We start from the raw sequence: 24,813 nt of genomic DNA on the forward strand, positions 1-24,813 counted from the left end.
ACCAATGCAAATCTTGTCACACTGTGCACTTAATCCAAATCACAATACTGAAGTGTTGCATAAAATTAACAAGAGAGTTGCCTGTTAAAATCAGTATTTTCCATCATCAATATAATCTCAAACGTCAAAAAAGTGAGGTTTCTGGCAACACTTAGGCAGAAATACTTGATACTCATGCACTACAGTTTTTAATGTCTTCATACTACCGGTAATATCATAAAAATGCATCATCATCCCCTAGGTGGATAAAAGCCTTATTTTTCATAATATATTAAATTAAAAACCTGAAAATTGTGCAATTTTCCTGGCAACACTGCTCCCACGTATGAAAATTACTTTATAACAGCACCTGAAAAGGCAACGCTACCGGCAACACTGGTGTTGAAACCAATGCAAATCCTATTTTTTATGTACCGCCAATCAAACAATTTTTTAGGCCTAAGTATGCGTAACCTTAACCTTAACTATGCGCAACCTTAACAATGTATATAATCTTAACCTTATTATTTACAAACTATCACTGGTGTCTTTTTTTAAATTTACATAACCTCAAAATCTCGTAATCTAATATAATCGACAACCTTACTTATCAAATTACATGTTTATTATTCTATACGGCCTAATCTTAATAACCACAGATGACGCTATCCCTGCACGAAAATGATTGATATTATCATTTTAATACCAGTCGTAGAATAACTCATATGATCATTTTATTGAGTTGACTTGGTTGATTCTTCCTAGTATTTTATTGGCTGTTTGCCTCTTCAGCTCTGAAACTAGAAATTGAACATGTCCGACTTCAGACTAATTTTGCATGATCACACCACACATGGTATAATAAAAAACAACAACATGGAATCGAACCAGCATGCTTTGCTTAGGACGTTGATCTCGGATCCCTTGCTAGGACGTCGATCTTTTTCATTTAGTCAGACTTGCGACCATCCCGGCAAAAAAGACAACACAAATTCGGTCCAAGATTCCTGTTCCTCTTTTGAATTCGTTTCATCAATATCGTTTTCTTTCAAGTCATCGGGTTGATTGACATCAGAAGTAGGTGTTGACGTGCCGTTGTTTTTATCATCGCCCGCTGCTGAATCTTCAGGCGGGACCTCTTTATTTCCATCATGTCCAAGTGTTGCAATATTTTCTATATCTTTAGCTAGTTTTGACGGGTTGTCAATCCTATTAGCATGCTCAGAGTCATTTGTTTCTTTTTTCCTTCGGTCATAATTTGTTGATCCGGGTGATTCCGATCGTTCCGACAAAGATTCCATTTCCGTGATGGAGTTATTAGAATTATTTAATGCGTTTCTCTTTTCAATTTTCATTTCGTCAGTTTTTATTGCATTAGAAGTAGACGCTACGGGACTATTCTCAACGCTCCCTGTTTTAATTGTAGTTGGAACAGTTTTATTTCCTTTTATTCCATTAATTTCACCTTTACTTTGATTTGACGTTTCATCAGGGTTCTTAGATTTCCTGCTAGGCTCATCTGGTATTTTCTGAGACGTGTTTTCCAATAAATGTTCATTTTCAATTGCCAGTGAAGACATTTCTTCCGTATTCGTTCCTTTGTTCTCAACACTACAAATAGTTTCAGGTGTTAGGCATGTTAGATTCTGATCCTCAGTATCTTCATTTATTTGCACGTCATCAGCATTCGGTTCATTTTGAAACCTTTTTACAAGAAATTGTCCAAATCTATTGAGCATGTTGAGGATATCTCTTCCAATACAACAAGTGTTTTGCCTTTCTAGAATAATCGTACCTTGATATGCTGGACTATGTTTTCTGCAAAATATAGCAAACATGTAAAGAAAGGAGATTAGTCATTACAAATAAATAATAAATATATTTTAGATTTTTATAGCGCCTTTAAGAGGACTTTTTTTAGAGGACTCAAAGCGCTAAAACTTCGCTGCCATGGTGAACCATCACAATCAGATCGCATCAACGAGGCCGCTTTTCTGTGCAGCTCCCCAAATTCCATAGGGTAAAGGAAGTTTTTGATAACCAAACAACTAATCACCGATTTTTGAAAGCAGGAAGAAACCGGAGATCCCGGAGAAAACCTGCGAGAGCGAGCACGGAATCAGGATAAACCAAGTGTGCATACAGTCCTTGGGGACGGCCGGGCTTGAACCCGGGACCTCGGTGGTGCAAGGCGAGGGAGCTATCGCTGCGCAAACTTGCTCTCTCTAAAACGAGCACTTCAAATAAAAGAAATGCATGGTGTACATGTATAGCCAGATGTTTTTAAAAGCTTTCTACTTTTAATTTTAAGGAATTTGGGTACTCACATGTACTTCTTCCATTGCCATATAAATATAGCAAGCACTATGAGTACTAGGTTTAAACAAAGAAATACCCCAATTATGATACCTGCAAAAAATACAGAACATTATTAGCATAATAACAAAATCTTGTTTGGACGGATAAAATAACGTAAATATAAAGGAACAGCCCGCCTTAAAACTTATACAATTTAAGTAATACATCTATAAGCTTATAATAATTTCCATGCAAGTTATATTCGTAAATTGTGAATGGGTGAAACCTTCATAATCAAAAATAACGCAACGGTTAATGTATTGGGCGAAACAGCCATGAACATGCCAAAACGTCGTTTTCGGTACCTCAAACTCAAAGATGTTGTTGGTCAATTTAATAATACCCTTAACATTTCTATAATTATTTTATGTTTTTAGTACGTACATGGCTTTGTTTTTTAAAACAAGCAAAAAGCAAGTTTACTATCATAAACTGACATTAAAAATAGGAAACAATTATGGCAACAAAAGGCACATTGCTTAGAAAGGAGTTGAGGTCATATACGAGGGTCGGTCAGTATATGTAATGACAGCAGACAGGTGACCTTTGACTCCATATATTGCAATATTTGGATGGAATTTCTTTCTGATCACAAAAAGACTACCATTGTCTTTGAAACATTATGTGTAAATGATAGCATAATATGATTACATAACAGCATTAGCATAAAATCAACAGACTAGGGACACTGCCAAATCACGCGAAAAGGCGGGCCTTTTAAATTACAAGATAACAGCAAAGGTACATGGTGTATATGGTTAGTTTTGGACATGAAGGGAAGCAATGTCTATTCTGCCAAAATGAAACAGAATAAAATATAATGACTGGTCACATGTAAGAGGTATATTACTCAGTACGAGGTTATCTGATTAGGCAAATCAAACAACAATCTGCGCATGTGTAGTTGGGATGACCGATACACCATGCTGGAAATGAATGAAAATTGCATAATCACATGTAAATAGGGCTAAAAATATTACAAAATGATATCTTAATTCATACGATTTTTATGGATGAACTTAACCTCGGTCAAATGAACAGAAATTTAAGAAAATAAATTTCTCATTCCAACGATGATCTTTCTCTCATCTCTCATATCATAATTTATTTTAATCACGATTTCATATATTTTCTAGGGAGATTTCGGTTTAATTATTTGTGGATTAGTCAACAGAACTGCCAGATAATAACGTTTGTTATTGTTGGCAATATCAAAATGTTTATAGATATAAAAACCTTGTTTTTGTCAAAAATAACACATATAATTTTGACCACACATAATTAATAGACTAAAACCTATCCAGCCCAACAAAGATGGTTTTGTGAGCTGAAAGTTTATGTTGTACTACTATTCCAAAAGCCAGCACTCTCCATATTGTAATTCCTGAGAAAATCTAATATACAACACTATCTCATTTTAGCTCTTGTTTTACTTAACCAAAAAAGACTCATTTTCAGTCAGTGACAACAGACTATTGATCTTATGCTAATACTTTTATGTAATCTAGTGTTTACATGTCTTTTTGAAAGACAAAGGTGATCCTGTGTAATATACTGGGGTACCCAAAAAGGTGGTTTTGTTACATTTTGATGTGCAGCTTGGATTTCAAAACACTGTCTCTTGAGTATTCCTTCACTTAGAAGATTCAATTAGGTCTTAACTTGAGGCTAATTTATTCTATATTACTCTTGTTTTTAACCTGTTTTAAAATAATTTTTTTTAATATTTTCTTATGACGTTTGGCATGAAATGTGCCAAGGGTGGTTGGAGATTAAGAGGAGGAGGATTAGGAGGAGGGATTCGTATCGTAAATTTGATCTAAAACCCCCATTAAAAATTTGAATCTAGTAAAAAAAATGTCTAAATGAAGTCCCAGACATCTAAACCAAGTAAATAAATACAGAAGGTCATTTAAAAGACTAATACTTGCTCATAATGATTGTAAATGTGGAAAAAAGAGGTGGGGTTAAATCCCACCAACTTTGTGATCGGTTTGCCCACACTGTCGCATTTTTTAACCGATTTCCATAAAAAGAAGTGTCAAAATGCTAAGGAGGATGAACCACTTCAAATGAGACGTGTAGGTAAAATGTTTGAAACATTTCATTTTTTACTATGTAACACAAAGGTACCCCAGGTTGTGACACAGGACCAGGTACATTGTTTATTTTTAACTTCCAGATTTTTTTCTACACTTATTGTGTACAAAAGTATGTATGGTTTAAATAATTTCAAATTTTTCTAGCTGTTCCAGACTCTCCGTTCGCCAAAAAAAGACACATTCTTAGGCCTGAATTGAGATCATAGAGAAATGCCATGAACATAATCCATATATGGGGTTACAAGTCAACAATCATTACATACTGACCGACCCTTACACATTACCCTGATCATAACGATTCAGAAAAAAATATGGTTTGTTCAATCTGAGATATTATATGGTTCTTGATTTATAAGCAAAAGGGTCAAGGGTCGCATATTGGACTCCACAGATGTTAAAACCTAAAAGATGATCAGATTGTAATAAAAATGGTCTCCAATTGTACGATTTTTGATACCAATTCAGGTAAAGAATAGTTTACATCATCTAGGATCTCTCGTTACATATGTAACCAGGTAAAAGAATATGACCGATGATATTTTAGCTTATAATTCGAGAACTATTACGCCTGTCGATAGGCAAAACTATACTTTTTCTGAATCGTTATCAGAATTAGCAGAGTCTCTCTCACTTAATACAGTCTGCCTCCCCCTCGTTTTCTTTTTATTAACATTTATTTTATTCATATTAACATGATAAACCTACCAAGTCTTTTGCTACTGTCATGACTGTCGCATTCACCAACGTTAACTGTTTCTGTGTATAAACAGGAATCAATAAATATTTGAATTTTATTATAAAGGTTATAACAAAAAAATTATACAATTTAAAAAATAGTATTAGGCAAATCCATGGAGCTAATTTCTCTACTTAAGTAGAGAAATTACATTTCATGTAAAATGTCATATTTTGTCTTTAATACACGGCTTTCGGCTCAGCCATTTACAGGCTATGTTAGCACGGCTATGCTATACTAACAGAGGTGCAAACAACTGAATTTTGACGATTTTGATGATTTCCGATCATCGCATATATTAATTTGTGTCTCGCATTGTCTTACGCCCTGCTAGGGAGAGGCATATAGGCCGCCTCCTTCTTCATTATTTAATAATATAATTGGCCGCTGAGACACAATGAGAGAGTTATCTTGGGGACTTAAGTTGAGATTGCCCGAGTACCGACTTTGAACTCAGGTAGTACAGTGGTAAAACTCTTGACCGGTAATCCAGCGACCGGGGTTCAATCCCCGCTGAGTCCGGTTTTTTCTCTCTCAATATTTTCATATGTCAGTTTGCTCGAGCCCCAAACTAGTCATTAAACTTATAATTTCTCGGGCTTGCATCGCTTATTTCCGATCCTCGCATATATTTGTGTTTCGCATTGTCTTATGCCCTGCTAGGTTGAAGCATATAGGACGCCTCCTTCTTCATTATTTTTATGATTTGTATGAATGGTCTGTCTGAAGAGGAAACTAGAAAGTAACAGAATGAAGAAAAAAAAGCAAGGAAAAGAAAGACTTCTCCCAACAAATCAATTGTACAATTTTGCTCTTATCGAGAAATAACGAACAGGATAAATTGGTAATTCTTATTCCGTGCCCCGATATAAAGGCTGCAGTTCTTTCACTCATTTTTTTTTGGATAAAATGACACATAGCCTATTCATATAACCTACCGATTATTTCGGGACTGTAGCCATCGTCAACTTCTTCTGTATGTAACGGAAAAAATAATATTTAAATTGTATTAGAGGCTGTGCAATAATTATGAGCCCCCCCCGGGGTAAAATTTCCAAAAAACGCTCCCCTCTCGGCCTGCCAAAAAAGCTTGCCCCTCCCACCCCGCCACAAAATTTCTCCCCCCTTTACACATGCCAAATTTTTGGGATCCCAATTTGCAAACCTTGAATGGTCTAGATATATGTTGCGCGCGCAGCGAGCAGAAAAATTTGCATATTAAAGCTTTTCCGTACTGTTTTCCTAAGCTTTTTAGAGCGTCTTATTTAAAAGGCGCCCCATGTATGTGTGCCAAAAATCGCTTGCCTCCCCCTCTCGGCTGGCCAAAAAATGTTTGTCCCTCCCCTTTCAGCCCACCAAACATTTATTGTCCCCCCCAATTTTACCCCCCCCCGGCTCATAATTATTGCACAGCAATGGGTCAAAGAAACAAACTTAACCGTTTCATAGTTTAGAATTTAATGCAATATAATATGTTAATTTATAACAAAATGTTCGCCATTTATTTCTCCTGATTGTGTCACAGCTTTAAAAATGTAATGTTCGATTTTCAATAAAGATATATTTTCCCACAAAATGTTAGTTTTCATATGGTGGCCAATTAGAAGGAGCCAAAATGAGCATTTCGACAAACCGTCAAGCAAGTGAATATTTTATAATGCACACGAGACAAGTTGATAAACAAAGAACAATAACACGTACCCAACGAACACTAACAAACTTATAAATTATGTACAATGTTTGTTCATCACATGTCTACAGTTAAAGGCCCATTCAGTGATTTGCTCATCCGGACGATGGTAAAAATCATCAGAATTCAGATTTGGTACCTTTGTCATTGTCATAGATGTACTAACATAGCCTGCGAGTGGTTCAGCCGAAAGCCGTGTTTTTAAGACAAAATAAGACATTTTACATAAATCTGTAATTTAGATACTGACAGTATGGGGCTTCAACTTCGTCAGTACTGCTGTTTTCTTCGTTTTTTGCCAAATTTGTCGTTTCAAAAATACCAAATGACAATTTGAATGACTATCCTTCACCTTTAAGCAATTTGTAAACAATTTTAATTTTGTCACACTTTCGCTGGGATCACTGAATGGTTCTTTAATGTGGTCTTGAATTCTGACAAAGGTCTAGATTCTGAATTAACCTACCGATTATTTCGGGACTTTCGGCTTCGTCATCTTTTTCTGTATGTAACGGAAAATAGTATATTTAAATTGTATTATACGTTATGACTGCGTTAGCAATGGGTCAAAGAAACAAACTTAACCATTAGCAATTTCATATTATTTTTATTAATTTAAATTATTTAATGCAATAAAATATGTTAATTTACAGTGGCGACACCATGAATTTGGGGGGGGGGGGGGAGGGGGAAAAGTAAATTTCAGGGAGGCAAATTGAAGTTAATTGCCTCAAAAAGTGGAAATTTGCGTAATTTTGAGCTATTTATCTCAAAAGTGGAGTGGGCGGGCAAGAAAAATATTGGGGTGGGGGAATGCCCCCGTAGCGCCGCCACTGTTAATTTATAACAAAATGTTCACCATTTATTCCTCTTGATTGTGTCACATACAGCTTTAAAAAGTAATGTTCAAGTTGCAATAAATATACATTTTCCCACAAAATGTTAGTTTTCATATGGTGGCCAGTTAAAAGGAGCCAAATTCAGCATTACGTAAATGGACAAACCGTCAAGCATAATACACACGAGATAAGTTGACAAACAAAGAATAATAACACGTACCCAAAGAACACTAACAAATTTATAAATGTACAGTGTTTATTTTATCACATTTCTACAGTTAATATGGTCTAGAACTCTGACAAAGGTTTAGATTCTGAAATAACCTACCGATTATTTCGGGACTGTCGCCATCGTCATCTTTTTCTGTATGTAATGGAAAATAGTATATTTAAATTGCATTCTCCGTTATGACTGCCTTAGCAATGGGTCAAAGAAACAAACTTAACAGTTAGCAATTTCATAATTTAAAATTATTTAATGCAATAAAATATGTTAATTTACAGTGGCGACACCAGGATTTGGGGGGTGGGGGAATGGGAAAAAAGTAAATTTCAGGGAGGCAAATTTTGCGCAAAGTTAATTGCCTCAAAAAGTGGAAATTTGCGTAATTTTGGGATATTTAACTCAAAAGTAAAGGGGGGGGGCAAGAAAAATATTGGGGGTACCCCGTAGCGCCGCCACTGTTAATTTATAACAAAATGTTCGACATTTATTTCTCTTGATTCGGTGTCACATACCTAACAGAGGTCTAGCAGTCTGGCAAAGGTTTAGAATTCTAACATTTTCTTGGCATTGAAACAGGTTAAATGTTGACAACGTAGAATTCTAACATTTTCTTGGCATTGAAACAGGTTAAATGTTGACAACGGTCTAGCTTTCTAAAATTTCTGACGATAGTCTAAAATTCTGACAAAGGGCAAAAACAGGGAAGAACAACCCAATATCGAACAAAAGAAGGCGTGCTTTAAAACTTTTAGATCTTTTTGGGCAAAATGTATTTCTTCAATATGAAATAAAGGGTAAAAATTTTAAATGACGAACCGCTTTTCCTCCCTGCTACATACACTTTAAGTACACATCATTAGATATCAATATTGTTTATTATTTAATATCAGAAGGACGTTCCTCGTATTCAGAATCAATGTAATTTGATGTATTGATGTGCATTCATCCAGGTCCCACACCGGGGTCCCACAAAACATACTGTTCAAACGTTGCTATCCGATCCCTTAATATTAAACATAATTTACTGTATGACCCTTTATCACTTTCATCTTATCTGACCCGACTTACAACACGTCCATTTTTGTTCTTTGTCAGCATTTGAGACGTTCATCAGAATTTGTCAGCAAAAAGTATGACGTTTCTGATCCAAAGCTTTTATTTACAACTATGGCGGCGTCTTCAAAAAAACTATTGTTTTTAACACTTGGGTACTCCCAATGCAGTTTTCTAAAGCAATTTACCTTTATGACCTTTGCATTCTCGAATTGTAGCACCATTCCAAATAAACTCATTAGTAGATGTTCCCATAACACATTGGATAGCCGTGGCGTTCACTGGTTTCATTCCTTGGTCGCATTCAAATGCGCTGAACATGTCTCCAAAGTAGTACACGTCAGCCTTATTTAAAGGATCGTTACACACGCCAATGGTAACTAAATTTAAGTAAAAAAATCCATATCGTGCATATTTAACTGTATGAATAATATTTATACTGCGATAAAAATGTCCATGTGCCAAAAAACATGAATAATATTACTTTGTGAAACCTATATTTCCTGAAAGACAGATTAACTTGCTAAATGAGTTTCTGTTGGGAATGGCACTTAGCCTAACATAGTTTCACCTATGAAAATGCTGTATTTTGACTACGAAATGACGTATTGGCGAGCATAAGTAAATAAGACTGTTAGAATGGCACTTAGCCTATAACATAGTTGTACTGAACATCCTATACTTTCAGTAGGAAATGACGTAATTGTGTATTTTGAACATGAAAAGATGATAAACGTCAATTTGATAAAGTTGATAGCATAATGGATAGGCTTAGTTATAGAATGTGAACCTTTCCTATAAAACCCAGAACATGTTAAAGTGTACTGTAAAGAGTATAGAGTGGTGCCTAAGCCAAAAACCTAAAAGTAGCGTTCGCACAATGTTTTATTGTGTTTTCTATATCTCCGAGACCTACCAATTCAGAATCTGGTGGGTGCCACTCTGGCACCCTTGGGCATTTTGAACTAAATGACCTCAAAAAGACCCCATAGGGTTATGCAGGGGTCAAAAGTTGAAAGTGTTCAAACATCACTTCAAAGTATATCAAATTGTTTGTCTAGGTCCAAGAATCATAAATATGTAATTTTTTTCACCCAGAAGTGAAAGAGCTATACCGATGAAATTTTGTCAGTGTAATCACTGGTCTTTATGTACATAATGGTCCAAAAATTGTCTCATAAGTATGTTTGCTTTCTTTACAGGTGGCACTAGATGGACAGTAGGCGAATAACGTGCAAGATGGTAAAAATTGAGGCATGCAGCGTGATTAAGTTCCTGCATTTGAAAGGTTAGGCCTACAATGCTCAGAAAATCTATGATGAAATGAAAGCAATCTACGGTGATGATTGCCCATCATATGGCACTATTGCTTTTCAAAAAATGAATTTCCAAACTGGCCACATGTCCCTCATAGATAAGCCAAGAAGTGGACGTCCATCACTTACGGATGATGCGGCCACAGTGAAAAAACTCAAGAAAGTGGAGGCTCTTATCGTGAAAAGGTTATGCGCCTACTTCCCATCTAGCGCCACCTGTGAAGAAAGTAAACATACTTATGAGACCATTTTTGGACCACAATGTACATAAGGACCAGTGATTACACTGACAAAATGTCATCGGTATAGCTCTTTCACTTCTGGGTGATGTCAAAAACTTTTGGATGCCCCGGCCCCTCGTATACTGCTAGTTTGAACATTTGACATGTTTGATCTCGTATTGTTTTAATCAATAAATTTACAAACTATTCCGAGAATAACACATACCGTCAAGGACAGAAAAAGCCGTTTTATCTCCACAAACTTGCTGCCCATCTCCACTACATTCTATCCCACAAAGAGTATCTCCAAGTCGATTCTTAGGAACTACACCTGCACAAAAGCAAGTATCGCCATGTTGTAGCATCGCGTATCTGTAAATGAGATTCCTGCAATGCCTTCGACATGCGTTGATTGTCATACTCGGTAAGGTCATGCTGTCTCTATTTATGCTATCCATTTCTTCATTGTTGTAGCATCCAACATAGCCTGGGACTGATGATCAAATGAAATAGAATATGTTTTTGTAAAAACTCAAACCAACTACTAAAAAAACTAAAACAAACACGCCAATGTAATGAACGCCATTGTACTTGACTGATTCGTTTACATCAAAAAAGCCTGCTAGTCAAATCTACTTCTGGTTGTTTGAAACGGATGATATAAATAATGACAAAGATAATGAAATTCAAAACAATGTTGAAGGTACATTACATGAAAAGAGTTATCTGGTAATTGAGATTATTTGTCTTTTAATGCAATATCTCACTGGACCAACGGCTGAACATAATTATAAATATCAGTTTACCTGCACAAATAGCTACAGCTTCGTTGTTTCCACCAGAGGCTCCAAAACTACAAGATGAATTTGATTCTCGTAGCACTATCTTAGGAGAGTCGGGGTAACAATGCCGTAAGCTCGTTTCCCTTAAATCTAAAACAAATTGTAAACCAAAATGTTTGACATGATATAGTCATCTGAAGCATTTGATCATAACAAAGTCTTAATACGAATCTGATAAATTAGACTTATGATATTTCCTGCAGACTAAATGGTTTTAGTTTTAATAAACCGTATCAAAATTTAACATCTACGAAACACTTGCTTTTAGCTAATTAAACTATGAATTATTGCTGATAGCTGCCGTATATAGAAACTACATGTGTGGGCGTACGTTAGCCAGTTTTTAAATCGTTAATACCTTCTCTACACTGATATCCATTGATCCTGTGATCCAAATGTCCTTGTCCCTGTCTACCTTGTCTTGCAAACATGGTTCCTGGAAACCCAAGCTCTCTACACACCACCTGTGCGTTTGCAAAACTCCAGTCATTTGAAGAACCATCAGTTGATTCATAGCACACGCTTGACCACTTATCATCGTATCTGACCTCTACTCTACCAACATTGGAAGAAATACCGCCAACTAGCTTGACTTCAAAAGAGCCTGTAAAATATATAAATGCATCTGATTATTGACAATTTTAGCTTTTTAATGTTTACTACAAGATTTCATCTTATTTGTTATCCATATCTCCCCATACCTGGTATAGGCGACGAGAAATGCATTTTTCAACATAGTTTGGTTGTTGAAACGTTTGTATAACTTAATTAGATATTAGTGAAATAATGTCGCTAGTTCAAAATACAAAATGTAGCTCAAATTGAAAATAGAAGCACTTTAATCATTCCGTTTTGTGGAGCACTGAAAATCATCAAAATCGTGAAGTCATAAAAGAAATAACTTATTCCCAATTTACATATCAACATTATTTCTCTAATGTTGTGGCAACGCATATCTAACATTTGAATGAAATCCTTAAGCTTTATAAAAATGAAGTGAGTTTTTAAAAGGCGATTACGAAAATAAGAATGTTCTTCTTACGATATTTATTTTCAGAAAAAAAATATATACTTTTGAATGTGGCTATCAAATTTGAGGACATGTTTTGTCAAAATTTTGCTTAACCTTAATGACAATTTCATGTTATTCATCATACTCACTGTAGCATTGAATTCCCGCTAGTTTTAAATCCTCACAGTCATTCGTGACATCATACTCACAGTAGTTGAGATCAGTGTCAGCTAAGAAATGTAAAACACGAAAATACACGTGAACAGAATTATTTGATTTTTTTTTCAAAAATATTCGAAATATATCAACATTATTTGAAATACGAGATCAAAACTAACTTTCTGAGACAAAACATATTAACTACAATGAATTCCAACTCAAATACCAACTGAAATATCAGATGCTAATGATAGGGGAAACAGAAAGTATAGAAGAGGGTGTATACCTGGTGGAGGAGTGTTATTGAAAGATATGCGAATTGCACATTTTCCAGATAACCAAGCAATGGTGGCAATTACTGAGCAGGTTTACACATTGATGGACAGCTTGAACAAAATAATACGACATGAATGACGTGAAGAATACCATAGTGATGAAGATATCAAGGGTCAGGTTTTAAACATAACCATAGATGGACAACTTTCAGAATATATATAAGAAAGTGTTTGATAAGCTAAAGGACAGGCGATTGTTTGTGGCTCTAATGCGAAGAGCCGGGAGAAGGAGAATGGCGTACAACAGGTGGGAGCCGCGGATCTTCCAAAGTAAAGATCATAATACATTATCCGTTTATGGTCATATAAGTTAAATGTTTTGGTGTTCCGACAAACGTTCATTTGCAATATCAAAACTTTGGGAAGAAAAACAAAAATCGTTAGATTTGACTAAATTAAAGTATATTTTACATTATAATACAGACTGTTTAAAAACAATGTCATATTTTACAAACATTTTTTGAAAAGAACTAAGTAACGCGTTCAACCAAAATGTTTCTAGCATACGACACTGTTATCAACAGTCAACATAACTATTTGACAACTAATTGTTTGCTGGATTATGCAGTAGGAATAGAGAAGAATAATTGTAATCAAATTTAATGCTTTTCTTCAAAATGCCCAAACGACATTTATGCAGAAATAGTCTGTATTTGAAAACAAACAAGGCTAACTAACATCATTTTAGATCTGGTATTGAAATGACAGTTGGTCACTGAGCACCGAGGAATTGAAAATAGCAAGTGACAAAAAGTGGTTGGGTACTTTCAACTTTCAGGTCTGACAGCTATGATATACCATTAGACTTAACAGAACAAATTGTAAACTAGAATAATTTTCTAAAGTTTTAATTTAAAAAAATGCCTTTTTATATATTTAATATTGGTCAACTTTTGTAAGAGCGGAATGACTCTAGTATTATCAATATACTTACTCTCATCGCAGTCGAAATTATTCAAGTTTTCGACATGTGAACTATATTTGCCCCTATCAATATCATACGGCCATCCTCCTGCAAACTGTAACTGCTTGCAAGTCGTGTCTCCTTCTCTCTTGCCCCAATTTTCTGGTCTCCATAATGGCAGATATGTGCATATTTACCACGGTAATTAGGTGATATTAATCCTGCCGTCAAGTACGTGTTGATGACATCTAATGTCAGAGAAATGTTGCTAATATCGCTGCCTGGAAAAGAAAAAAAAACAATATGCTATAATATAATGTACTTATTTTTAATTAATAAATAAATAAATGAATAATAATAATAATAATAATAATAATAATAATAATAATAATAATAATAATAATAATAATAATAATTATAATAATAATAATAATAATAATAATAATAATAATAATAATAATAATAATAATAATAATAATAATAATAAAAAAGGCCAAAAAAGTTACTCAGCTGGACTTACTTTTTGTGGGTGGGACATTTTCACGTCAACCTGGATGAATGATAATCTTCACTAATATAACGTACATTTTGAGCACGGTGGCCGAGCGGAACAGGCTCCGGCTCATAATCGCAATGTTGCAGGTTCGACCTCTGGTGTCGCCATCGTGTTGTGCTCTTGAGTAAGGCACTTTATCTCGATTACACCTCTCCAACCAGGTGTATAAATGGGTACCGGCATTCTTAAATGCTAAGAAGGTAACAGACTCGCTGTGGAGGAGATGTGACGATCCCTCACAGCAATATTTCACGGTGGAGTCTGGCCTAATCACTAACGAAAGAGAGATGGGCACTCCGTCCTGTAAAAAGTGCAGGTTCGACTCATTTTGACTTAAAACGTAAACCACCAAAAATGTTAAAGCTATCCGATTTGATTTAAGGTGCCGGTCTGCCATAAAAACAAAAATCTACATTTAACATTATATCTATGTACCATTAAATAGGATATGAAAAAAAAAACTTTAGATGCCTTCAAAATACGTGTCAAATGACATCTCATTTGCATAAAAATTGCGGCCATATTAGATTTTGGGGTCATGTAGTCCCAAATGGATTGCATATATAAAGTAAACAAATTAGTTTGATTTTGTACATTAAAGTATACTCCAGGTGGTGGAGTCCCAGAAAGGTAACAAGTTACGCTATTTTTCCAAACTGATGCACCGGTACAAATTATCACGTGTTATGGTGCAAACCGCACTTCAATAGGTTATTTTGTTCTCGATATACAAATTTTTAAAGTAAATATCTTAATTATCGCAGGTTAAGAAGACAATAAAATACATACTAGATACCGCTGCTTGAAAAAAAAAACTATTTATAATGAAGAAATCAACTTTTATTTACTATTATATCAGCTTATATCACGAAAAATTCCATAACTTTGGAACCACAAGTCAGATTTTTGTCAAATAAAAAGCATAAGACATCAAATATTCTCCACTTTCCACATGTTTTAATCAATGCATTGAAATTGAATTGAAATGAATTTTGGGTGATTTTAATTTTGTTGCATTGGAATTGAAATGGAATAAAAATGATTTGCCTTGGGCATGAATTGAATTAGATTGAAATTGAAATAATTGTGAGGAATGAAGAAATGAATTGGATTGGGATTAATTGAAATCAATTTTCTGGAGTGAAATAACAGTAGACTTTAATGTCAAAATTACTTAATTTTCAGGTTAATTAGGCCATACCGGTGCCTTCAACTAAGATATTCCCTGGTCTGGGGTTTTGAAAACTAAAATAAGAAACAAAATAACCAACAATTCAAGCAAGCAAAACAAATAAATAATAAAATAAATAAATAAACTTAATCACGAGGAAATAATCAAACGAATAAGTAAATAAATAAAACCAAGAAACTAAATCAAGAAACAAATAAAACAAACGAATAAATAAATACATTAATAAATAAATATATATATAAATAAATAAATAAATATATAAATAAATAAATAAATAAATAAATAAATAAATAAATAAATAAATAAACTAAATCACGAACAAATAAACGAACGAACAAGCAAATAAATGAAACAAATTTGAACAAACTAATTCAAGAAACAAATAAAACAAACGAATAAATAAATTAATTAATATAAATAAATCAAATTTATCCATCAGATTAAGATACTTCTAATTCAAACTTTTGCAGATATTTCTATGTGTTAATAAACTGGTACAGCAAATGGGTATTGTTGATACGAATTTATGCACGTTTAACAACATTGTTGAAGATATATTGAACATTTTGTTCTTGAACTGTGATATAACGTCTCAATTTTGGCAAGATATTGAATATAGAATTTCAACATGATTAATCTTACAATGAAACATGTTTTATTGGGTATTTTGGATGCTCATACAGCCAGGTTTAATTTTGGTATTTTTCAGGTTAAATATTATATTTTCAGAGCTTAGTGCAAAAAGGTAAAACCTGACATCTGCTTTCATTAATGCTCTTCGGAACCACTGCACCAATACTAGGCGTGTTTGTACTCATTTTAATGCATTTATCAAGCTGATTCCAAATATGGTCATGAAAATTAACATTTCTGAAATTTTTGAATTTTTAAAAAATGTTTGAAACATGTCGTCTGCAGCCGCGTGAAGAGAGTTAATGTACTGAAAGTTTACCGCGAAACAGACAAATTGCTTTTAGGAACAACCACATTTCTATTTGGAACAGCAGGTGGGGCAGCATGACATTAACATTTGTGGAGATTGCATATTGCTTTTAAGCCTACTAGTTGCGGTGTAATTTATTGTGTTCGTAGTTGTTCTGAGGATACCTTATGAAGGTATTGTTTTTGTTTTTATTGGGTTTTGTATTCAATACAAAACTGATCCTAGATATTGTTATCTAGTTTTTAATATATTTCTCATTACTCAAGGATTTTTTTTGTTACGTGGTCTGAAAAAAAATGGGCCAAAATACCCGTTTGGGGGGATTTTCTCCAAAGTATGAGCATTTTCGCCCAAATTTGTTCTCACAGAATGGATTCATCGAATCTTTACCATCCTACAGCCTATCTAAAAAAAAAAAAACATTGTGCAAGTGGAAGCGCCATCTTTGGCAATTAGAAAATACTGTTGTGACATGATGCTTACATCAACGTCAAGGGAACTGTTTAGCCTTTAAATACTGTTTGTTTCATTCCTTTTGGTTTTGGCAATCCAGAGATCTGCTTCGCTAAACACAAATGTATGGAAACCCCTTTGTGCCACTTTTTAGAAAATTGAATAGAATGTTATATCCAAATACCTGTACAGTACAGTTAATAAAAGAACATTCATTTGTAGGATTAGAAATGATTATGTAACAATTGCTCAGTAAAATGCAAACATATACGATATGCAATATTTTTGTTGACATGATTTTAATTTTACTACAGAGTGTGCAATATTTGTTTGTCTTTTAACATGTCTTGAGTGACAAAGATAACAGTATTTAGAATAGAATCATTGACATGTACATGTATTTAATTTTACAGCAGTATGTGAAATATTTATTTATCTTTAAATCTGTTTCAAGTGGAAAAAGAGAATTACAATTAAACAAAACAAATAATAAGTAAATGAATAAATAACCAAACGAATAAGTAAATAAAGAAAACCACGAAACTAAATCAAGAAACAAATAAAACAAACGAATAAATAAATAAATACGTAAATAAATAAATAAATAAATAAATAAATAAATAAGTAAATAAACTAAATCACGAACAAATAAACGAACGAACAAGCAAATGAATGAAACAAATATTATTTAAACAAACTAATTCAAGAAACAAATAAAACAAACGAATAAAAAACTTAATTAATATAAATAAATCAAATGTATTCTATTACTTTTCAGTCATCCTTATTATAATACATTAATCATGATAAAACAGTAAAAACGGTAGAATTTTGTTTTTTTGTGTTATCGATGCATTCTTTTACTTTCAGAAAGGAACTCTTGATAAACTTGATGCTATCATGTACAGCCCTTATATCCCTAGTAAAAGTGGCACAATTGCGGCGATTTTCGAGATTAAAACATGCAAAATGACCAAACGACAAATAAAAGCTAATGTAAGCATCATGCAAGGGCAATAATAGTTTTTTTCTAATTGCCAAGGAGGGCGCTTTTCACTTGCACAATTTTTTCAGATGATGGTGGATGCGATATCGCTATTTTTGACGTCGCCATTGGATTAACACATAATCATGAAATCTTCACAAACAATTCTAAATTTGTTATGTGGTGTCAAAGCAAAATTATCTTACTCTAAAACCGTTGGGGTTCTGCAAAGTACCCCACTGCGAGTATGTTAATTGTCCATTTATAATCGCTAACCGTGTATTGTGAATGGGGCTGTCAGCCTGTATCTTCGCCAGCCTCGTACGTCCGAATTGCGTGTCCTATGCCGCCTGAATTTTTTCAGGCGGCATAGGAAGCGCAACACGTGACGTACGAGGCTGGCGAAGATACAGGGCTGACAGCCCCATTCAAAATACACGGTTAGCAATTACAAATGGAAAATTAACATACTTGCAGTGTGGTACACGGTCGTACCCCGACGGTTACTTAAGATAATTTTGCTTTGACACCACATAACAAATTTAGAATTGTTTATGAAGATTTCATGATTATGTGTTAATCCAATGGCGACCTCAAAATTGGCGATATCGCTTCCATCACCGCCTGAATTTTTTTTAATATATATTTTTAAAATATATATAAATTTACAAATTTATACGTTGAATACAGATCGATTGTATGTACATGTAAGAATTCAGTCTTCAAATGATAGTCATAAAACGACCAATAGATAAATGACTGTATCATTGAAGACCGAGTTGCGCAGTCTAGCTTATTTAAGTTATTTATAATAATCATGCAGTGAACGATGTGAGCTCAGGTAGTCATGTACCGTTTATACGGATTTTGAACTGAATTATTTACTTACCCACTGCAAGTCCGACAGATACATGTATCATCAGCACAATTTCTACCACACTGACTACCATTATTTAATTAGCACGTATTTTTATTATTATTAATAATATACCAATAGGTTAACATACAACATGGAAGTATAGGTATTAAATTTAATGTGTATCATGAATGTACGTAGAATCGTAGATGCATGTACATGTACTTACACGAAGCAGAATAATCAACAAAGGTCGCGATTGCATGAGCAAGCTATATGGGCGCACACCACCAAATAACCTCAACATTGTAAAGCACGTAAAAATGCACTCCGCTTGACAATACTGTTTTATTTCATCTCACTGTTTAATGACAAAATATATCGTTACCTTACACGTAAGAAAACAAGTATATTTATCATGCTGAGTGATAAAAAGAGAAATAAATCTGTAAAAACGTACGTGTTACTGTTTTGTTTCTTGGGGTTGCCTATTTTGGTACCTGTTAATTAATATCAGTTCATTCATTAATTCATTATTAAACTATTCAACTGTTTCTTTCTTTCATCATTCAAAGGGTTAATATGAATGAAATGGCATGCATAAAGGGACGTGCCAATATTGTCAATGTCTGGCAGTGTATATGTACTTTCCCCATTCTTGTGCAATTTATGTTAAACTGTGTTGTAATACGACCAAATTTCTATAATTTATAAATAGCAAATATGTCAAAAAATGCCTGCAGTAAGTTCACGATATTTTAATATTATATTGTGATGTACCATGTACAATCCTATGTCATGAAATAGGGGAAGTTACTTTTATAATCATGCAATAGTTTGTTTATTAAGACTTTTCTGGAAAACCCCTATGATGGAAATAACAGCATCGTTTATCAAGACTATTTATGTCAAGGGGAAAATCCCTGAGCTTGTAAAGAGAGTATGACATCACGGGAAAAACCCACAGGAAGTGATGTAAGGTGAAATGTTAATGTCTATTATTAGAAAATTGGGGAAAATCCCATATGGTTTGCTATAAAACATCATGTTTGTAATAATTCTTTGCAGACCTGTATCAATATGGTTGTAATGTGAATGAATGTATTAAAGAGAACAATGTTAACCAGTTAAAATCAGGATTCTCAAGGAGTATTACTGAGTGTGGCCATGGAGAACATGAGTTTCCTACAGTGCTATTTAAAACAGCCTCTGAGCGATGAAGATGGATGGATGTTTTCACCGACAAGCTGGAAGTATGGTTATTTCAAAGCTACGAAAATGGACCAAAGTAAGACATAGTGTCTACTGCGGATTGTATTGGACTTTGTGGAAAATGTTATATACAATTATTATCATCTGTATACAGATCAGACAGGCTGCAATGGCCTTTATTATGACAGAATGTCACACAGCGTCATCATCCCTATATCTTCGTGTCAAAAATTGCCGTGATAGTACGGCGAATCCTCTCGTTTTCAGTTCAATAGATTTTGTTCGAGATAGGCCGAACGACTCAGGCTAAGCATACCATTTACACCACACGACTATCATATGAGATACCGCCAAGTTTCTATTCTACATATTATTACAATTTGTGCATGCTCTAGTACCCCATATGATGTTGCTATTAGGCCTACAAGAAAATTCGATTTGTTTTCATGCAAAACCCAAATTTTGTTTTTAATACACTTACCTTGAAATTAAATACACTAATTAGCGGCCATTGCTGTTTGATGTGGATATATTTTACTGCATTTTATAAGTAACGATTTTTAAATAAAAATTGTGATATATTTAATTTTGAGAATTTACAATTAGGCCTATATAAAGGAACACAGTTAGCCCATTCACCTAAGATCCAGGTGCTTCTATAGAATATTCAATCACCGTGTCTATAACACAATGCATATGTAAACTTTCTTTAATATCTGTGTCAATAATAGAGTATTGATTTCAATAGAATTCAATACAATTTGAGTTTGTACTTTACCAGTGAGCGATCTAGCTATCGATTTCTAGCCAATCAGATAGGACTCCTTTTCTTGCGTTCGGTGAAATACCAATCGCCCGTCGCTCACCAACGGAGTATGGAGCTGTATAGAAAAAAAAAGGGTGTTGACACTGTGTGTCATGAGAGATTGTAAACTCTACATGATTGTGTTGGTCGTTATTGTGCTTCAAAAAGAGGTACATTTTTAACCAGTTTACATAGCCAATAATTGAGCTATTTTTAATACAAATGTGCTCTTCCTCATTAAAGGATTAAAGTTCTTCTGTCGAATTGCTGGAGTCTGGTTTATAAAACAACACATCTGTCAAATACAGTGGAGCAGTGTTAAAGAAGCCTGTTTCCTGGAGGAGTTAAGTGTTTGGAGATATGCGCAAGGAGTTAAGTGTTAGGATAACGGCGCAAGGAGGTAAGTGATTGGAGAACGGCGCGAGGAGAGAAGCGTTTGGAGAAAGCAGCGCAAGGAGATAACTGTTTGGAGAAAGCAACATGTGAGGATTTTATTCGCAAGGACATTTATAAATGCAAGTGTATAATGGACTTCGCTGATTTTCGCAGGACAAGTGAATAAGGATATACATCAGCCGTCCAGAACATTGCAAGAACTCTATGATCACCAACAAGAAGACTGCTATGCTGGTTAAGGTTGATCTGAACCCTGGAATTATGGAAACTTTCGGGCCTCATAACTGCTAAATTGTTGGTGTAAAGTATATAAAAGTATACATATTTAGAATGGCAAAGACTTGATAAGTTCATCTGTGAGGTCAAATGGCAGCCATTTTGAATTTTGAGACATTGACTAAAATTAATCAGTTTGTATATTTTGCTTATATCTAGATACATTTAAGGCGAAGCATTTGATTCACACAAAGATGCCGAGGATGTTTAAGGCCATTCCCATAACCCAATGGGGTTTCTGACCTTGGGATGTCTGGCTTTTGTACACATGTGGCCAGTTGACCATACTTTGCATTGGGATTGTGTGCAAATATCTGGTGTTTTCATCCTTTTATTTAACATTCAAAACATTGAGACTTATGAATAAAAATTAATGCAGTGGGACAATATGAATGTTATTGCTTGTAAGAAATTCAAATATAAGTTATAAGTCTCAACTATTAGCTCGTTGGCTGCGGTTTTAAAATTACCATTCTGTGTGTGTGGCAATGGGGACTTTAAAATTAGGTTATATTGATCAAATTTCCCAATCATAGTGCATTGTAGGAATGCCTTTAGCCTCCTCTGACAAAGATGTAAGAAGATGTTATTTTACTGATTTTTATACGTGGTGATTTTGGGCTTTTATATTATTGGATTTATTATTTATTATTTAAATACTATAGGGTGCACAACTTATAAGTTCCCCCTACATATTTTTTAAATAAATCGAAAACTATTTGACGAAATGCAAACCTGTAAAATGATATGGGTAGCCTTATTTGTTTTACATATGTGGACCAAATTTTAGCGTCACACGTCATTGCGTTCAGTCACAATGGTTCATTATGTAAAAAGGAGACCGTTTTAAACAGTGTTAAAAGTTGCATCTGAGTCCATAGGACTCAATTCACAAACAATACAGTAGGCCAGGGATATTCATGTGTTTGTAAAAGAAAACTTAATCTTTGGTAATCTTCTTCTTCTTCTTGAAAAGCAAAGCAGATGTTTTATTCTTTTCTTTTTAATGATAACTGTCTGAGATAGAAGGGATATGTACTGCAGTGAGAATAGGCCACATCGCCAGTAGTTCATCACATGTGAAAAGTCACATTTTAATAATGCCGCGTTTGCCCGAATTTCTTCGCGGTAGAGCAATAGGTTTACTGGATGAAAATGTACCGGTGAAAGAAATTGCTCGTCGTATGGGAGTTGCGCCTAATGCAATTCGAAAATTGAGAACAAAATTTCAGTTGGGACCTTATCAATGAAAACACAACACTGCAAGAGATAAGCCGAGCAATCCAACATGTACGGAACAACATGGACCAGCAACGGGTCCGGAATTTAATAAACAGCATGCGGCGACGTTGCAATGCACTTGTCAACAGTGCAGGAGGACACATCCCTACTAAACACCTAGACTTTAAGTTTTATTTCCATTACACACACATGTACAGGCCTAACATACTGTATTGTTTGACAATTGACTCCTATGGACTCAGGTGCAACTTTTAAAACTCCCTCTTTTTTTACATAATGAACCATTGTGGCCAAACGCAATGATGTGTGACACTACAAATTGGCCCAGATTTGTAAAACAAATAAGGTTACTCATAACTTTTTACAATTTTACATTTCGTTAAATAATTTTCGATTTATTTAAAAAAGCATTAGGGGGAACTTATAAGTTGTGCACTGTATATATTTAAATAATTATTTTCTTCTGTACTTTAAAAAAAAGTCAGAAATATAATAGCTTGGTGTTACAACTTCAAGTTAAAATTCTGTTTGGACTTTTATGTGGCCCCTTTTCTTTTTTTTTCTTTTCCTTATGTTTTTGTTTTTTGTTTTTTGTTTTTGTTTTTTGTTTTTTGTTTTTTTTTTTTTGTTTTTGTTTTTTGTTTTTGTTTTTTTGTTTTTTGTTTTTTTTTTGTTTTTTATTTTTTGTTTTTGTTTTTGTTTTTAGTGTTTTTTTTGTTTTTGTTTTTTGCTTCTGTAATTTTATATCCTTTTTATAACTAGGCCTGCTAAAATTGTATAATGCGTTTTGCAGCAGTTATTACTATATACCGTATTGCTCTGAACTTTCACTTTTCATTCTAATTAAAGGAATCTACATCGTACATGGTGTGCACACATAATTGCACAACGTAGGGAAAAACCCATTCAATCGACGCCATTCGTACAACGCAATATAATTTACATGTACATGTAGGATGTAGACCTCCATGTTGTGTGTGACTGCTGCAAATAAATGCGTGTAATTTTAACAGAACATGGTCGCAGCGGTAGCAGAAATATTGCTGACGATATGGGTCGGACTTACTTTGGGTGAGTAAATTGAACGTAAAAATAACGTATGCCCTCGACCTTTTTATGTGTGCATATGAAGGGTTCGGGCAACTCATTCTAATTATTGAATTCATACATGGCGGATATATAAAGTCAAGGCTTATTAAGTCATACTCATGTATGGCTTTATGTCAAAATTGCTCAATTTGACTTACAAACACAACACATTTGGCCCCGGCATTTGGCTGTTTCCATTTAGGTGCAATAATATGATTTGAACGTGTGTTTGTACTTTGAAGCATGTAAAAAGTATGAAATGTTCAAATGTGTGAAATCCAGTGGGCGCTTTTCAAAATGGCCGCTAAAATGCCTAAAATAATGTGATTTAGATAATGCTAGAAATATATCCTACATGACACGGTATTTAATATTTCATATTTTGACATTATTTTTCCACAGGGTTTTACAATGTGTGTTTTTTGAATAAAATGTCCGCGCAATCTCCACGCAATTTGCGATATTTTCCGCGCATTTCCGCGCATTTCCGCGCATTTTTTTATATATATTTTTTTTTTTGGGGGGGGGGGGTCGTTTTTGTTTTTTGTTTTGCTTGTTTACTTGTTTCATGTTTGTTTTTTCGCGCAAATCATTTGTCCTTGTCCATGATCCAATACCATGTGGTGTGAGAGTCGGCTGGTTTTAGTTGGGATGGTGAGCATGGTGAGGTCGGGTGAAGATTGGTTTGGTAGCAGGCCCGTAGCCAGGGGGTGCGGGGGCAAGACGCACCCCCCCAAAAAAGAAATGCCAAAGGCCCTAAAGGTCCCGTTTGCGAGCGTAGCGAGCCACAAAAATAGAGATTTGTATGCCTTTTTGGTCCAAAAATGTCCAAATCCGCCCCTCCAGTCCAAAAAGGTCCAAAGCAAGTAATTTGTGACTAGGGATTTATGTATAAAATCATGTTTATATGCATAATGTATTTAATTAACATTTGGATAAAGATGAGTAGTTCTTACATAATTATTGCAGTTGTGTGGTAACCTGAGTAATTTAATTTGATCATTTACGTTTACATTTAAAACTATTTCATGAGAGA

At 34.4% G+C, this 24,813-nt stretch overlaps 2 protein-coding genes across 6 annotated transcripts in view; one reads left to right on the top strand and one right to left on the bottom strand.

Annotated features, from left to right (window-relative positions):
- Positions 1–404: 404 nt before the first annotated feature.
- Positions 405–18,903, bottom strand: LOC140168310 (uncharacterized). Of its 5 annotated transcripts, none has more exons than XM_072191668.1 (13): positions 18,791–18,903; positions 13,803–14,053; positions 12,524–12,604; positions 11,721–11,966; positions 11,327–11,452; positions 10,747–11,013; positions 9,172–9,363; positions 8,033–8,068; positions 7,332–7,367; positions 6,114–6,149; positions 5,145–5,195; positions 2,307–2,388; positions 405–1,797 (listed from the first exon to the last, which is right to left on the bottom strand). In XM_072191668.1, the coding sequence occupies exons 4-13, from the start codon at positions 11,791–11,793 to the stop codon at positions 933–935; spliced, it is 1,764 nt and encodes a 587-aa protein (XP_072047769.1). In that variant the 5' UTR covers positions 11,794–11,966; positions 12,524–12,604; positions 13,803–14,053; positions 18,791–18,903; the 3' UTR covers positions 405–932. The 5 variants fall into 5 exon arrangements, with proteins under 5 accessions (XP_072047769.1, XP_072047770.1, XP_072047772.1 ...); XM_072191669.1 differs by lacking the exon at positions 18,791–18,903 and adding an exon at positions 14,293–14,695; XM_072191671.1 differs by lacking the exon at positions 7,332–7,367 and having other exon boundaries at positions 6,114–6,146.
- Positions 18,904–23,558: 4,655 nt separating this feature from the next.
- The window catches only part of LOC140167645 (uncharacterized), a 23,019-nt gene continuing 21,764 nt past the window's right edge, over positions 23,559–24,813 (top strand). Inside the window, exon 1 of the mRNA XM_072190941.1 lies at positions 23,559–23,759. Coding sequence (XP_072047042.1) covers positions 23,705–23,759 — 55 coding nt within the window. The 5' untranslated portion in view covers positions 23,559–23,704. The remainder of the gene's footprint in view (positions 23,760–24,813) is intronic.

Source organism: Amphiura filiformis, chromosome 13 (assembly GCF_039555335.1).
Source record: "Amphiura filiformis chromosome 13, Afil_fr2py, whole genome shotgun sequence".
NCBI classification, from domain to species: Eukaryota; Metazoa; Echinodermata; class Ophiuroidea; order Amphilepidida; family Amphiuridae; genus Amphiura; species Amphiura filiformis.

Excerpts from the sequence above, each read along its gene's own strand:
- LOC140168310 (XM_072191668.1), bottom strand. The coding sequence starts at position 11,793 with ATGTTTGCAAGACAAGGTAGACAGGGACAAGGACATTTGGATCACAGG. Across the intron at positions 9,364-10,746 it reads GGCTTTTTCTGTCCTTGACG|TTACCATTGGCGTGTGTAAC; the intron begins GTATGTGTTATT and ends ACTTAAATTTAG. Across the intron at positions 2,389-5,144 it reads TGACAGTAGCAAAAGACTTG|GTATCATAATTGGGGTATTT; the intron begins GTAGGTTTATCA and ends TATTTTTTGCAG.